This window comes from Thermobia domestica, chromosome 14 (genome assembly GCF_964235325.1).
Source record: "Thermobia domestica chromosome 14, izTheDome1.hap1.1, whole genome shotgun sequence".
Classification (NCBI taxonomy): domain Eukaryota; kingdom Metazoa; phylum Arthropoda; class Insecta; order Zygentoma; family Lepismatidae; genus Thermobia; species Thermobia domestica.
Genome location: NC_137467.1, coordinates 100,009,110 through 100,026,156, shown reverse-complemented (window position 1 = coordinate 100,026,156; position 17,047 = coordinate 100,009,110). Strand labels below are relative to the sequence as shown.

Genomic DNA, 17,047 nt, shown 5'->3' with positions numbered 1-17,047 from the left:
TTTGTATCCCAGTTTGGACAGATTTAAAGTGATTACCTGCCGACAATTTCCTAGTAATTAATAAATACACGTATATTCAAACATTCGTTTCAGATGATTCATCCGTTTTCGTTTGATAATCAGACGTAATCGTACAACATATGTCCCTTTTGTACATTTACCAAATATTTGGAAGTGTTTCTTTTCCAAACAAAAATTAAATTTTCGAAAGGGACTGAATATATACTCACATTTTTTTTAGAATAAAGTTTTTACATGCCAAGATCCAATTTAAGGGGATCATGAGATATTTTATTTGTATCGTCTGTTTCTCTTTCCTTTACGATACACATGTTAATTAGTGCAACATCATAGAAACTCTACTAGAGCTAATTGCTATACATACTGTTTTAAGAAAGTCAATTTAAAAGTTCGTCCATTTTGAAGTGATTATGAGATGTACATTATGTTGTCAATCTTAAATATTGAGAAAAAACTACAGAAGTTCCGTGTCTTGCCAACCTCGTTAAAAGCAAAATTTCTGAAAACGCTTGAACACGTAACACTTGTTTTGGATAGAGAACTTATATACCACATTCCATCTCCCTAACGCGAGATATTCTATTTTTGGCAAACATTTCTGAAAACACTCTCATACCTTAAAATATGTATTTGAATGAAATTAACGCCACCACAACCCAGTTCGAGGTAGGCATTAGCTATGTTCAAAACTTCATTTCATGTGGTTAAGCAATTTTTCTTCATAATAGATGTTTTCCAGTTGTATAATATAAATATAGATTGTAGTATTGATGCTGTTCTGTATACATAAGTTCTGTGTATAATGTCTACGTTATTTCTTGATATAAAAACTGACTTGTTGTCTTTAATGTGATGAACAATACATTTATCGATAATCAAGCTGCGAATTTTGTCTCTATGATTTATCTTACGTTTAATATGATCTATTACACCAGTAGCAATTTAAGTTTGAATGTACTAAGACACTTTCAATCTCATTTCTTAAGAGATTTTATTTCCTTTGCAGACATTATTTTGTTAATAGTTTACAAAACACTGACACCAGATCTTTCGCGTACATTGTTTTTAAAATCTTTTTCTCAACTTTCTCAGATTTAGTTGACTTTTCTCCTCAACATCTCTTCAGTACTAGATTCATGTAATAATTTAACATTAGCCTTATCTTAAAAAGTGCTTAGGATAAAAAAAAAATAAACTGGATACACACAATACCATGTTCAGATTGCTCATGTTATTAAAGATATTTTTGTTACTGTTATCGTGCACTTTTATTTCTTAGTATGTTATGTGTTACTGTTACAATTTTGTCAGTTTGGTCACAAATTTTATCCGCGTCATCCGAATCTGTGTCTTATTTTTCAGATCAGGTCTCACTTGGACCAAGCTGGTGACCGAGACAAAGCAGCGACCGTTTAGACTCGAAGTAACAGAATTATTCGCCCTGTAGCACTTTATAGCATTAATGATTTTCACCAGGGGCGCATGAAGAGGATGAGTCTGGCCCTCTTCCCCAAAGTATCAACTTTTCTGTAAATTTAGTGTAATTTTATGGGCGATTTTATAACCTTTAATATAATTTAATCTCACATTGAATTTGAATCCAGGAAATAAATTCCTGCGTACCTGGCCGATGTTCAGTACTCGAGCCCGAATATTCATGATTTCTTAATCTACCGTTTCCTGACTATTTCAAATATAATTTGATGTTTATTCGTCTTCCCATGATGAAAAATAATGCAGTAGTTTTGAAAAGTCTACGCCAACGGATTTAACAAAATACTATGTCCTCAGTGGCATTTCTTATATTCTAAAGGACAAATTTTCCACGAGCTAGCTTGATTACATTTTGACTATTCTTTATAAGTAAAACATATAGTTCATATTCTCTATAATTCTGTTCATATACTCTTATAGATTTTGTAGTTAACTTTCAGTGCAATGTTTACACATACAGACGCACACATCGAGAGAGAAAGAAAATTATAGGTTTAATGAGAAGATAGAATAGAACATTATCTGTTAGAACTACATTTAAAGAATAAAAGGAATGTTAATGACAAGTTGGCTTGACGTTCTAAGATCATGCCCTTTAGGCTAAAGGAGATGGATGATTAACGAGAGGGAAATTTTAGTCATCTTCCATCGGGAATCTAACCGGTACCTCATGCTCCTAAGGCGCATGCGCTAGATACAGAACCAGAGGGAAGGACTAGGATTATATTAACAGCCTCATACAAATTTTCCATGTGTATGACGATGTTTCGATATCTCTGGGACTATTCGGGTCATATTGGGTCTGACTACTTCGAAGTCAAAAAATTCGAAACCAGTTTTACATCTGTTTTCTAATACTAAGTGTGATAATACATTCGTTTAACCCCAATAGATGAGAACTGACTATAGTCAATTATCTTTTTCGATAATGGGGTTCAATTTCCGGTAGAAGCTCATATAATATGGATTTCATGTTAAGCTGTAGGTCCACGTCTCACAGAGTCTCGATGCTGAACGGGACGCTAAAATCAAACCAAGTACAACAAATGAAAAGGACATTCTAAAAGAGGCTCTGCAGAAGACTTCCTTCATAATAAAAATATATTCATATCAAACAGTATAAACGCCTATGTATAACAACATAAAAAATGTAAAACATTCAAAAAATTTTCAAAAAACTTTAAATGGGTCTCATGTAGAAAGTTTCTACCAAAAATAAGGTCTAACAAGCAATGTAAGTTAGCTTAGGGATTATTAAGGTTGACCAGTTGCTACATTTGCTAATAAAACGTTGATTTTAGTTATTCTTTCTGAAATATATGTAATTGTAAAATGGATAGTTGGTTATGTTGATTTATAAACAAATCGAGAAAGTGGTAGTAGTTCAATGAGTCACTCCCTGGATTTATTGCTACAAATTAGTCCCGGTTTAGTCAGTTTGCAACCACAATATTGAATAACGACATGTCAAATAAGTGTTCCACAAGGCCAACCGTTGTTAACATTTTCAGATTGTATTGAGAATTGAATTCAAAATGGATAATTCCAGATGAAAGGTCATATGTCTAAGAAACTTGAGTTTCAGCATCTAACGAACAATTTTTTTTCTAACGTCCAGTACCTTGCACTTCAATGCAGTTCATTTGAGTGACATATTATTTTTGACATTTTTTTATACATATCTTTGACACTCCTTTAAAGTAAAATGTGTTTATTTTTCCATCTATTTACGTAATGAGTGTTATAGTGGCAATTAGAATTATATTCTCTGTTTTGTTTAGAAATAAAACGAGTAGTTTATTTCTAAAGAATAAACTAAATTTAATTATATTTAGTGGGGAAGTAAAGACGGTGAAAGCTAATGTACTCACCCCGCCAATGAAATGTTTACTTAAGTTGATCTTTCTAAAATATGTGCAAAGGTAAAACGGATTTTTACGTGAAATACATACTAGTGATATATGTATGTATATAATACCTATCTCGTTAATCGCAGTTCCTTATGGGTTTATGGAATATGATGAAAAATTGCTCAACAATAGCTTTCAGCTGTAAACCTCTTCCTAACATTTATTAATATAAAAGTCTAGAGCGGTCTTAAAACTTGTCGAAGCCTTTTTCAACATCCTTACTTGAGAAAAGAAAATCTACCCAAAGTCGAGTCTAAAATTGTACATATTGTTCAGAACTGAGCGTTCTTCTCAATAAAAACTAACGCCAGTAAGTAAACGAAGAGGCAGCAACATAAAAACTAATACTTTTTTTCCCCAGCAGGGGTGAGTGTGTGTGTAAAAACGTGACACCAAGAAAGCAACGGTAGCTACGTGTATTGTGTTAATATCGCATTAATCTACATATAATAATGTTCATCTAGCAACTTTGTTTGTATTTTTTGAATTCATATAATCTTGTGTGTTATGAAATACAAATATATTGAGCAGTCTCAAAGCAACGTCGAAAAATTATTAAGAAACCAGCGCCTACACAAGGATTACAGCGACCAAATGGTCCATCCACGCCGGATTAGGATTCAACAGTGCAGTTAACAAGGTAGGTAGTGAGTGCATATTTCAATATAATATTATCCTTGTATCACTTACGAATAAGCCTGTAATAGCGAAGCCTCATTTAGAACGTAAGTGTTAAAAGTGTATTTAATTTGAGTGAAGCATGACGGACAGAATGAAAGAATTAGTTTTCAAGAGAGGTCAAATTAAGGCCAAACTCACTCGTTTTAAACCTTTTGTAGATAGTTTTACAGAAGATCAGAATATTACGCAGTTAGTGTTACGTTACGAGAAAATAAAACAGTGCTATGATGAATTTGATGCAATACAATCCGAAATAGAAATGTTACAGGGTTCATCAGAAATTGATCAGGAAACGCAAGAAAGAGAGCAATTCGAGAGTACTTATTTTGATTTAGCAGCTAAGACGGAAGTGTTCATAAATCAACACAGCTCCAGTGCAAAGAAAAATGAAAACAATGAAGCAAGCAATTCTAATCCATCAGTTAGGTTGCCGGTGATAAACCTTCCGACTTTTTCTGGAAGCTACGATGAGTGGTTGTCGTTCTATGACACGTTTCAGACATTAATACATAACAATAGCACATTGCAGCCAGTGCAAAGGTTTCATTATTTGCGTTCTTCTCTACGTGGGGAGGCTCTTGAAGTAATACAAGCCTTGGAAATTTCTTCTGAAAACTATGACGTAGCATGGACTTTACTCAAAGAACGTTTTGAAAACAAAAAGTATATTGTTAACAAACACGTCAAAGCTTTATTTGAAATGCCAATGGTGGAACGTGAGTCGGCTGTTTCGCTTAAATCTCTTTTAGACAGCACAGTAAAACATTTGAGGGCTTTAAAATCATTAGGTCAACCGACAGAAAGCTGGGATGCATTACTTATTTATTTGATTGCGACCAAACTAGACAATACAACACATAAGGAGTGGGAGAAAACACAATCAACGAATGAATTACCGAGCATGTCACAGCTGACACAATTTTTACAACAGCGTTGCCAAGTTTTAGACGCAGTTGATAATAAGCGTAGACCTAAAGATATACCCTCAGTTCCAAATAACAAATATCAACAAACAAATAAGGCAGGCAAAAAGAGTTCTTACTCAACGACAGCACACGTAACGTATTCCGACAACAATGCATGTCCCAGCTGTAAAGGCTCCCACAAATTATTTCAATGCCAATCATTGTTGAGAAAATCTATAGGAGATAGAATTAAAGAAGTTAAACGTCTTTCTTTGTGTATAAATTGTCTCAAACGAGCGCATAAGGCAAATGAGTGCTTATCAGGTAATTGTAAAATATGCAATAAAAAGCATAACACATTACTGCACTACTCGCGTTGTCCATCGCCCACTAGAGCGAATGAACCACAAGATGAAAGGGAAATAGGTCAAGGTCAAAACACGCTCGCTGCGACCACATCACTCGGGCAGGAAGGTGAAGATAAGAATATTCGTTCTACAAACAGTGTACCGCAGAATCTTAGGAGACCACCAAGCGTTATGCTATCCACAGCTGTAGTATATGTTAAAGATAAACAGGGTAATTTTCAAATGTGTCGAACACTTCTCGATTGTGCTTCTCAGTCCAATTTCCTAACAAACAGAATGGTTCAATTATTGGGACTAACAAAGAGTAATAGCGTTGTACACATAAATGGTATAGGTAATGCTAATACAAGGTCATGCCATAGCGTTCAGGCTACAATTAAGTCAAGACATAACAATTATTCAGCCACATTAGACTTCATTATATTGCCGCAAATATCACAAGACTTGCCTATGGTTCATGTAGACACGTCATCGTGGGAAATACCTTCCAACATTGAATTAGCAGATCCTAGCTTCAACATACCACAGCGTATTGACATGTTATTGGGGGCGGAAGTATTCTTTGATCTACTTTGTGAAGGACAAATAAAACTCAAGGCAGGGTATCCAACCTTGCACAAAACATTGTTTGGCTGGATTGTAGCTGGAAAAATAGACAATCAACCACACATTTCGACAAATGTCTGTCACCTCTCCACAACAGAAAAAATACACGAGCAATTACAAAAATTCTGGACGATAGAAGAATGTTCAATGAAACATCCATTAAGTCAAGAGCAAGCAGAATGTGAAAGACACTTCAAAGAAACACACCGGAGAGACGAGACTGGGAGATTCATCGTCAGACTTCCCTTTAAAGAAAATGTGGGGAATCTTGGTAAATCCAAGGAGATTGCAACGAGAAGACTTTATTCAATGGAAAAAAGGCTTATGAAGGATCCTGAGAAAAAAAGGGCATATATAGCGTTCATGAAAGAGTACGAAGATTTGGGCCATATGGAAGAAAAAACTAGAGCAGAGAGCGATACAATGATGCCAGACTACTATCTTCCCCATCATTGCGTTATGAAGGAGACCAGTACTACTACCAAACTCAGGGTTGTATTTGATGCATCGTGCAAAACAACTTCTGGACTTTCATTAAATGACACGATGAGGGTCGGGCCTACAATCCAAGAAGAATTATTTTCCATAACAGCAAGATTCAGGCAACATCAATACGTCATGACAGCTGACATAGAGAAGATGTATCGCAACATTAGGGTACATGATTCAGATGCAAACTACCAGAAAATACTGTGGAGAGAAAACCCTCAAGAAGCAATAAAAATATATCGACTCAAAACTGTAACATATGGTACTGCAGCAGCTCCTTTTCTAGCCACTAGATGTCTTCAGCAACTAGCCATAGAAGAGAAGAAGAATTTCCCTAAGGCAGCAGAAGTTGTAATGAGGGATTTCTATATTGATGATCTTCAAACAGGGACAAACACGAAGAAGGAACTACATGAATTACAGGGTCAACTCACAACTCTTCTGCAAAGGGGTGGTTTTTGTTTGAGAAAATGGTGTAGCAACGACACTTCACTGCTTTCAAAAATACCCAGTGAACTTCAAGAATCAAATTTCACCATTCAACCAAATGATGATTGCATCACAAGAAGTTTAGGATTGTTGTGGAATCCCATTAAAGACACATTTTCTTTCTCTGTCAAACCAAGAAACAACCCTCAACAAATCACGAAGAGGACTATTCTTGCTACAGTAGCGAACATATTTGATCCCTTAGGATTAATAGGACCAGTTATTCTTAAGGCAAAAATATTTCTGCAACATTTGTGGGAATTAAAATTGAATTGGGATGAAGAAGTTCCAGCCCCATTGCATTCAGAGTGGGAAACTTTTGAGCAGCAACTTCAAGAGCTGGAATCACTACATGTTCAGCGGAAGGTTATTCAAGAAACACAATCGCAGGTAGAAATTCACGGATTTTGCGACGGATCTCAGAATGGATATGGAGCTTGTATATATGTAACATCTAGTACAAAAAATGGAAAATTCACAGCAAACTTACTATGTTCAAAATCTCGAGTAGCACCTTTGAAGAAGACAACTATTCCTCGCCTAGAACTTTGTGCAGCTTTGTTACTTGCACAGCTAACTCAGAAAGTAATACAAGCATTACATTGCAAGATCGATAAGGTTGTTTTATGGTCAGATTCCACCATTGTATTAGCATGGATAAGAGGACCTTGTTCTCAATGGAAGACGTATGTTGCAAATCGTGTGGCGGAAATTCAGCAATTGACTTGTAACTATGAATGGAGACACATCAGAACAGAGGAGAATCCAGCAGATCATATATCGAGAGGATCAACACCGTCAGAAATTCTTGATAATGAATTATGGTGGCATGGGCCTTCCTGGCTATCTGAGAAATTAGACTCCCAGACGAGGGAAGATGTTTGTGACCTAAGCGATGTTCCCGAGCGACGAAAAAATACAGCAGTAATGGTTTCTACAACACCGTGTCAACTCTTAGACAGATATTCATCGTTAAGAAGATTGCAACGTGTAACTGCTTATTGCCTACGATTCACACACAACATGAGAAGATCTAATTGTGACAGAGAGCATGGACATCTTACAGTAAGTGAATTACATGAAGCACTCGAATGTCTTATTAAACTATCACAGCAACAAGCATTTCACAAGGAATTAAATGCATTGAGATCAGGAAAGGAAGTCGACAACCAAAGTCAACTGAGAAATTTGAACCCATACTTGGATGAGAGGCAAATCATCAGAGTCGGAGGAAGATTAAATGCAGCAGATCTTACTGAAGGACAGAAACATCCTACTGTACTTCCAGCTAACTGCAATTTGACAAAGTTAATTGCCCAAGAAGAACATAAGAAGCTATTGCATGCCGGGCCTCAATTATTGTTATCATCCCTGCGACAATCGTATTGGCCAATACGTGGACGAAACTTGGTTCGTCAAGTTGTGCATCAGTGTGTCACATGTTTCAGAAACAATCCTAAAGATGGTAAACAGATGATGGGAGATCTACCAGCTGACAGAGTTCAACCAACAAGACCATTTCTTCACAGCGGCGTTGACTACTGTGGGCAAATTTACCTTAAATCGAGTAACCGACGGGGAGCCAAACCCCATAAGGCATATATAGCACTTTTCGTGTGTTTTGCGACTAAGGCGGTTCACATTGAACTTGTTAGTGATCTAACTACAGAGGCGTTTATTGGAGCATTAAAGCGATTCATGGCTCGTCGAGGAAAATGCGCTAAACTGTATTCTGACAATGCAAGTAACTTCGTTGGTGCAAAAAGGGAACTACAAGAATTGAAGACTTTATTTGAATCAGAACACCATAAAGAAAAATTACATAACTTTCTAGCAGCTGATAACATCACGTGGGTTTTTATTCCAGCAAGATCACCAAACTTCGGAGGCTTATGGGAATCATCAACTAAATCTCTCAAATACCATTTAAAGAGAGTAGTGGGAAATGCTTCACTCACCTACGAAGAGATGAACACTATTTTGACACTGATTGAGGCTTGCTTAAACTCTAGACCCCTAACACCATTATCAAATGATCCAAACGACCTACATCCTTTAACACCTGGTCATTTCCTAATAGGCGACGCACTCACTACCATATCAGAACCTAACTTGAAAAATATTCCTGTCAACAGACTTTCGAGATGGCAATACATACAACAACTTCATCAGCAGTTCTGGTCCAGATGGTCAAAGGAGTATCTATCAAGTCTTCTAGAACGATCCAAGTGGAGAAGAAAATTCCCCAATCTTCTGGAAGGTGATTTGGTGCTCATCAAAGAAGATAACATTCCATCTCTAAAATGGAAAACTGGACGTATTGTGCAATTGTTTCCTGGGAAGGACGGAATAGTACGAGTGGCGACAGTGAAAACTACCAGAGGTACAACAACAAGATCTATTCGTCAATTGTGCCCGCTTCCTAAGGAGAGTTAATGTGTTGGTGTTATTCATAGTGTGTACATTGTGTGATTCATAGTATGTTGTGTTGTGTGTGCATTATTCTGTTTATGTTTATATCATTTATTCATAACTTGTGTTATCTATTGTTGTGTATATTAAGTTCATGAACCAAATTAATCATTCATAGATTTGTTGAAGAAATTCCTTCAAGGCGGGCGGTATGTTCAGAACTGAGCGTTATTCTCAATAAAAACTAACGCCAGTAAGTAAACGAAGAGGCAGCAACATAAAAACTAATACTTTTTTTCCCCAGCAGGGGTGAGTGTGTGTGTAAAAACGTGACACCAAGAAAGCAACGGTAGCTACGTGTATTGTGTTAATATCGCATTAATCTACATATAATAATGTTCATCTAGCAACTTTGTTTGTATTTTTTGAATTCATATAATCTTGTGTGTTATGAAATACAAATATATTGAGCAGTCTCAAAGCAACGTCGAAAAATTATTAAGAAACCAGCACCTACACAAGGATTACAGCGACCACATATATTTTTGTGTTTGCTGTTGTCCTATCTGGTTAATGGAAGAAAAGAAAAGTGGAACAAATAATCGGACACTGATTGTGTGTGTAAGTCCTGTACGGACCATTTTAGGAATTATACAGACTTTTTAAACATACTGTACAGTGGCTTATCAGAAGCAAAAAATATAAGAATAAGGCACAATAGGTTAAATTATAAAGAAATGTGTAACAAAATAAAAATAATTTATACATAATTACATAAGTCTCTATACAAGTACTGGGTGTTTCAAAACAACACCGACAACGTTTGGGAGGTGATTCCTGACATCATGATAAGACCAAAAGTATAGACCAACCTGGATGCTCAAATCCTTCTTTTCGGAGTTATACACAGAGAACCGTTCCTCTGACAGCAGTATATTGTACAAATATATGCTATCCTCTTGCTTACTATAGAAATCAGTACGGAGCATACCTTATCCGTATGCTACATAGGAACTGCTCTTAGATGTTACATCATGCCGTTGCAGGATGTCTGACATCTAACAGTTTTCCGTATATCGCATACATATACTTATGTTACCTTCGTCAGCTATATGTTATATACGTCCATTTGTATGTGAGATCCTGACCGCCTACATTGTTTCATACGGAACGTACGTATACATGGAACACTTATACAGAAAGTATTATAAAGCATGCGTTTTCAGTTATACGTTTGCTGTACGTTAAGTCCAAAAACTACAGGAATTACGCATGTAACCTATCTTTTTAAGTACGCCACCTACAATTTTTTTCTCAGTGTAGGCTGCCGAAAACATAAAAAAATGAAGTTTAAAGGTCCATAGCTCCATAAAACCTATGGAACCTACCGTAGTCGGGTCAAAACTTCACTTAGGAACCAATATTGCGCTATCCAAAAATACATGTTTCAGAATCCTAAGGTACTCACGCAACAATTTTTATAAAGGGAATTCTCCGGGCATATAATTTGAAGCATTTACCAATTATCTCTATAAAAATTATTGCGGAAGTGCAGCAGAATTCTGAAACATGGACATTTGGATAGGACATATACTAGTTCCATAGCCGATGTCAGGATTTTGGTAATGTGGGTGCAGGGTAGGATTGGACAACAAATCCTAACATTGTTGCCAGAACGCTCTGCACTATTAAGCCGTAAGATCTCCTAAATAATCCCTATATTTTACTAAAAAGATAATAACTAGAAAAACATGGTATTGTCTCACTCAATTTTGGAGAGTGGTTATTTGCATCCCTGATTTAGAATTAAATTGTGATATTGACTCAAATCTGAGGCAAGTTGCATTGAGAAAAGTCCCCCTGAATTTTAACAGAAATATTTCGTGCTCCTTGTTGCTGTTAGTACACAGAGTTAACACTTTCCTTGAAGGTAACGTAATATCGGCAGTCATACATCTATTTTGAAATCCAATAAGCAAAAGAAAAACATGCAGCAGAATTGGTTTATTCTCTAAATGTGTGGCTAATCGCCGTAAGTTTCAAGTTTGAAAGAATTAATTTTTATTTTCTTCTTTCTATTACTTTTTGTCATATTTTTATAGTGTCTTTTGTGAACTGCAAGAAGTGAAATAATGTAATAATTCTGTTTGAAATAATTCTTGGAACATAGTTTCTGCCTCGAGTGTTACATCCATTAATGGGCGTATCCTAAGAGGCGAAGGAAATTCAAAATTTATGCCCAAAATAATGTGTCTTATGGGTTTTTGTAACTACACTTACATTGAAAAGTGTATCCTAAACGGAAGGGAGTTCAAATATTTTTATATACTTATTCCCCATACGAAGAACGGACATTTCAGCAAGTATATATATATATATATATATATATATATATATATATATATATATATATATATATATATATATGAATACGTAAGTATATGTATATATTTGTAAGTCAGGTACATCAATATTTGAATAGCACAAAATTAAATTTCTATTTCTCGTGGCAAAAGAAGAGTCTGTTTATTGAACACCCATTGCTAAATCGGCTCTAACAAACTCTAGTAATCCGATTTTCATACATTAGCGTAGGGAAAAATGAATATTGAAATCCGATCACGGAACGATACATTTATGAAATAGACTAGTAAAATAACACACTAACAGAAAAGTGTAAATATTATTACGTAGATGCGGGAAAAACGGAAGCTTCCAGAGCCCAGAGTAACGTAAACAAGAATAAAATCAGAGCGTTTATTATCCCAACTTTTATTTCTCCCATGCGCCATGTAACAGCGGAGGTCGATTTATATGCGTTTGTGGATATGCAACGACTGTCAAGTGATTGAGTTTTCGCATCGTATTTACACTGAAACAATGGGGCTCTCAAAGGTGCAACATTTGTTTTTTTTATAGTTTTCTTTTTCATGATTTTTTCGTCACCTTTACAGACAATCGATAACAGATGTTGAGTGCTTGTGTTAGAGAGTGTGAATACGTGTACACGATTTTTCACAATATCAACTTAATTTCCTCTTCAAGAATAATTGTACTTACCTTTCGTCTCCTAATATTTATTTATTTATTCTAAGTTTGTTGACGTTGAAATTATTATTATTATTATTATTATTATTATTATTTAATATAGCCATGTACAGTATGATATTGTTTAGGGAGAATATTATCCCTGTTTCGTTAATTACAATTACAAGAGATGTTGATTCTCAATGCTGAACGGAAACACACCGTTTTTCAAAAGGAGGACGCGTAGGATAAGTTTCATTATAATAACGAATTTGTTCGACATAACAATATGTGAACTTCCAGGTTGTAGTTAAATTATCCCCTTTTTGTCTCCTTATCGTGATCGATTTCACGTCAAGAAGTAGGGAAATTTAATAACCCTCACTGAAACCATACAATCTATAAACTTTTAAGTCAGAACACTCATATACAGACAATTGCACTACATATACGTACGTAAGTCGTACGATATAAACTTTCTTCAATAATTCAGTAAAACGTTCGTTTTCTTATTTTATATTGTAACTAAAAGTGTATAATTACTTCCAATACACTCTGGTAAATACCAATAACGTAGATATAATATTTAATCTAATTTTATACCTCTACAATACATCATTATGAGGCAATTTAGTATTGTAAGTCAGGGCGTGTAAAATAAAATGTGCTGTATAATAAAGAGCTCCTGTATAATCTAGTGGAAACGTTTATCTCTTCTGCACGTGATATCAAATTTGATTCACAAAGTGAAAAATTACATACTTTTCCTCTACTATTACATACATTTTCGTGAAATTTTCCTTTCCTAATATAGTTGTATGCGTCATTGTTTCCACTGAATCACTTCGTTTTAAAAGACCTTACTTTGTAATCGAAATCAAATTGTCAACACAATTCGCCTGTATTATTGTGAACACAAAACAGTAAGTTACATCTGTAGACTTGTATGCGGGGCATTGTCTACAAGACAAAGATGAGAACTATAATTGATACACGACGCATTAATACAGTTTTAGATAGTAAAATCTACAGACTATTCTTGAGATAACCTAGGAGCAACTAACGGTGTACCCTCATGCCCCCCAAAAATGCGCGTATACTGTAACTCACGATTTTTTGCAATTATTCCATTTTCCTTATGTTTATTGGTAAAATTCTGTTATTTGTCAGTCGAGATAATAAAAAGCAATCCATCTAAGGAGATATTTCAAAAAAAATATAATAAGATAATCAAAATATAAGCAAAAACAAAATTATGTTCGGTTTTGTGTATACTGGCAATAATGTTTTCTAGGGATTTTTTTTTTTTTTTACAGTAGTAGAGCACGATTGCAGAGGGAATAACAGAATTAGTAGTAGGGGGAAAGTTGATCAAGGAACTGGAAAGTAGAGTAAAATATTGCATTTATTGGCTTAAATCTAGGGTATAAATTTTCTGCCAAATATAAATTAGCTTCTGTAACAAAGATGTTGTACGGAAATATAGAAACAAAGAGAAAACCTGTTCTCTTAAGTTTGGAAGTGGCATGCTCTATAGCCATGAGCATTTATTTGTTAAGAAAAAGACAGGCGACAAAAGGTAGAATGGTGGACTGCTAATTCTTATATTGTTTTGACACCAGATCGAATCTCATCCGATCTCATCCAATTTTCTTTACAAAACATTATAGAAGTGTATATTTTTTATGTTAATAAGAACCGAAACAATATAATAATTAAATAACTTTTTGTTTCCTGTGATGATATATTTATTTAGAATCAGTGTACTATTAGTAATAGTGATTGTTTTCAGTTTACGCTGTTGTATAGCTTCTTTTATCACACTCTTTTCTTAAAAAAATGTCTCCACTCAAGTATGAAAAATATATATAGACAGAAACAGACATCTCAGTATGAAACGTGATTTATCGTTATGAAATGAACAACTTTCCCGTTATTAAAAAAGAAAATTATAGAAAATTATTGAATTTGGTCTTCTTTAGGTTTTAGCATGATATATATATATATTCTTTATGGGGCAAGATGTGCGATCATACCCACAAAGTTAGCTAGTGAGTGAAAGATGTATTCTGCACAAAATGTCAATAATAATAATAATAATAATAATAATAATAATAATAATAATAATAATAATAATAATAATAATAATAATAATAATAATAATAATAATAATAATAATGCAACAGTTCTGTATTTCCCTTAAACATGTCTTACTTTTCATTTATGAACCTGTTTACTTTAAATAAACTGCATTGTAACACAAACGAAATCAAAAAATATTTTCTAGAGACATGTAAGGAAAACAGACTGCTACGTATATCACAAAACAAAAATATCAAATAGCAATGAGTGTATCGCTGTAATACATTAACTTTATAAACAGAACGGAATCGAAATTTTAATTCCATTTGAAAGTGTTCTTTAATTTCACCTGATATCAATGGCATTACGGTATATTCTTACAAGTAACACTTCCCAAGTGTAACACTCCGATTTTGATAAAATTTGACAGGTAGATACTACATATAAAATAAACGAATACGTGTTTTTTATTTTCTGCGGAAAAACGGTTTTTGGGGACAAAAGCCCAACCCAAAATTTTTGAAAGTTGACGCATGAAACGCAAGAAGAAGTGAACCGAAGTGAATAAAATTGTGCACAGATATTGTAGACATAGAACGAGGGAATACGGATTTCGTATTTTCCTGAAAAAAAAACGGTTAGGTGGGGCACGGACCCCTCCAAACTTTTGATCACGAAATATCAAAAGTGCTAGTAACAGTATGTCAGATATGTGTAAAGGAGGAAGAAATGCAATGAAACTTTGTGTATAGACCACAAAAAATAAACGAGCACGTTTTCTTTATTTTCTGCGAAAACATGGTTTTAGGGGGACAAAAGCTCACATCCAAAATTTTGAAAGTTGACGCCCGAAAGGCAACAAGAAGTGAACCGAAGTGAATGAAATTGTGCACAGATATTGCAGACAAAAAATGAGGGAATACGGGTTTCGTATTTTCCTGAAAAGAAAGAAAAACGTTTGGGTGAGACACGGACCCCTCCAAAAGTTTGATCGTGAAAAATCAAAAGTGCTAATAACAGTATGTCAGTAGTGCTTAAAGGACATGAAGAATTGGAACGACACATTATGTAGGGACAATACGCAATAAACAAACGAATACGGGCTTATTTACTGCGGAAAAATGGTTTTAAGTGGCAGAATCCCCCACCCAAAATTTTGAAATCTGATGCCAAAAAGGCAAGAAAAAGTGCAACGAATTGAATGAAACCGTGCACAGATATTGTAAACGTAAATTGAGGTAATTGAGTTTCGTATTTTCCTGGAAAAAATAGGTTGAGTCAGACGTTCGTAAAGAGTATGGAGAATTGCAACGAAACTTCGTATAGGGACAATTTTCAAAACAATAAATGAAACGTGTTTTAATTTGTGCGGAAAAACAGTGTTGGAGCCTAGGGCCCCTCCGAAGAAAAAAATATTACCGTAAAATTGCAAGAAGGAGTTGACCGAAGCAAATGAAATTGTGTGTAGATATTGTATAGACTCTATGTAAAATAAAGACTTTCATGTTTTTAAAAGTCCCTATCCATTTTGGCACATCAACAACAAGAAGGAAATTAATCGGCACGTGTTTTTCTTTATGCGGAAAAACATTGTAAGGGTTAAAGGTGCCTCGTAAACTATACTCTAAAGTACAGTATACTGTTTATGCTTGTTCTTGATCTGCCAAATTTGAAGAAATCGATGGAGACATTTCTGAAACACGAAAGGCCTTATTTTTCATATTCAATATCTACAGACAATTTCATTCGCTTCGGTCCACTGCTTCTGCCACTCAACGACACGGTCCACTAACAGTATTTTTTTGTTTCTTTTCAGGAAAATACGAAACACCTATTCCCTAATCCTACCTCTACAATATTTGTGAACAATTTCAATCAGTTCGGTCCATTTCTTCTTGCCTTTAGGGCGTCAAATTCCAAAATTCTGGGTTGGACCTTTTGCCCCCTAAAACCGTTTTTTCGCAAGAAATAAAAAATCCTGTTTGTTTATTTTTTGCTTATTATCCTTACCGAAACTTTTGTTTCAATTCTTCATGTGCATTTAGGCACTTCTGACATACTATTATTAGCACTTTTGATATTTCATGATCGAAGGATTGGAGGAGTCTGTGCCCCGCATAACCGTTTTTTTTTCAGGAAAATAGGAAACCCGTAGTCCCTCGTTTTATGTCTACAATATCTGTGCACAATTTCATTCATTTCCGTTTACTTCTTCTTGCCTTTCAGGAGTCAACTTTCAAAATTTTGGGTTGCGGCTTTTGCCCCCTAAAACCGTTTTTCTGCAGAAAATAAAAGAAACCGTACTAGTTTATTTTTTTTTGCGTATTGTTCATACACAAAGCGTCGTTGCAATTCTTCATAACCTTTACACACATTGGACATATTGTTGCTAGCATTTTGATATTATATGATCAAAGGTTTTGCGTGGTCTGTGCCCCACCTAACCGTTTTTTCCAGGAAAACACAAAACACGTATTACTTCATTTTACGTCTGCAATATCTGTGCACTATTTAGTTCACTTTGGTTCATTTGTTTTTGCCTTTCGGGCGTCAACTTTCAAAA

At 34.9% G+C, this 17,047-nt stretch overlaps 1 protein-coding gene across 1 annotated transcript; it reads left to right on the top strand.

Moving 5' to 3' along the window:
• Window positions 1-4,185: 4,185 nt before the first annotated feature.
• LOC145669933 (uncharacterized) lies at window positions 4,186-9,399 on the top strand. The gene has a single exon (XM_081738276.1). The coding sequence runs from the start codon at window positions 4,186-4,188 to the stop codon at window positions 9,397-9,399; it is 5,214 nt and encodes a 1,737-aa protein (XP_081594402.1).
• The last annotated feature ends 7,648 nt before the right edge of the window (window positions 9,400-17,047 follow it).

Bases quoted from the DNA above. Each gene is read 5' to 3' on its own strand.
- LOC145669933 (XM_081738276.1), top strand. From the start codon at position 4,186: ATGACGGACAGAATGAAAGAATTAGTTTTCAAGAGAGGTCAAATTAAG.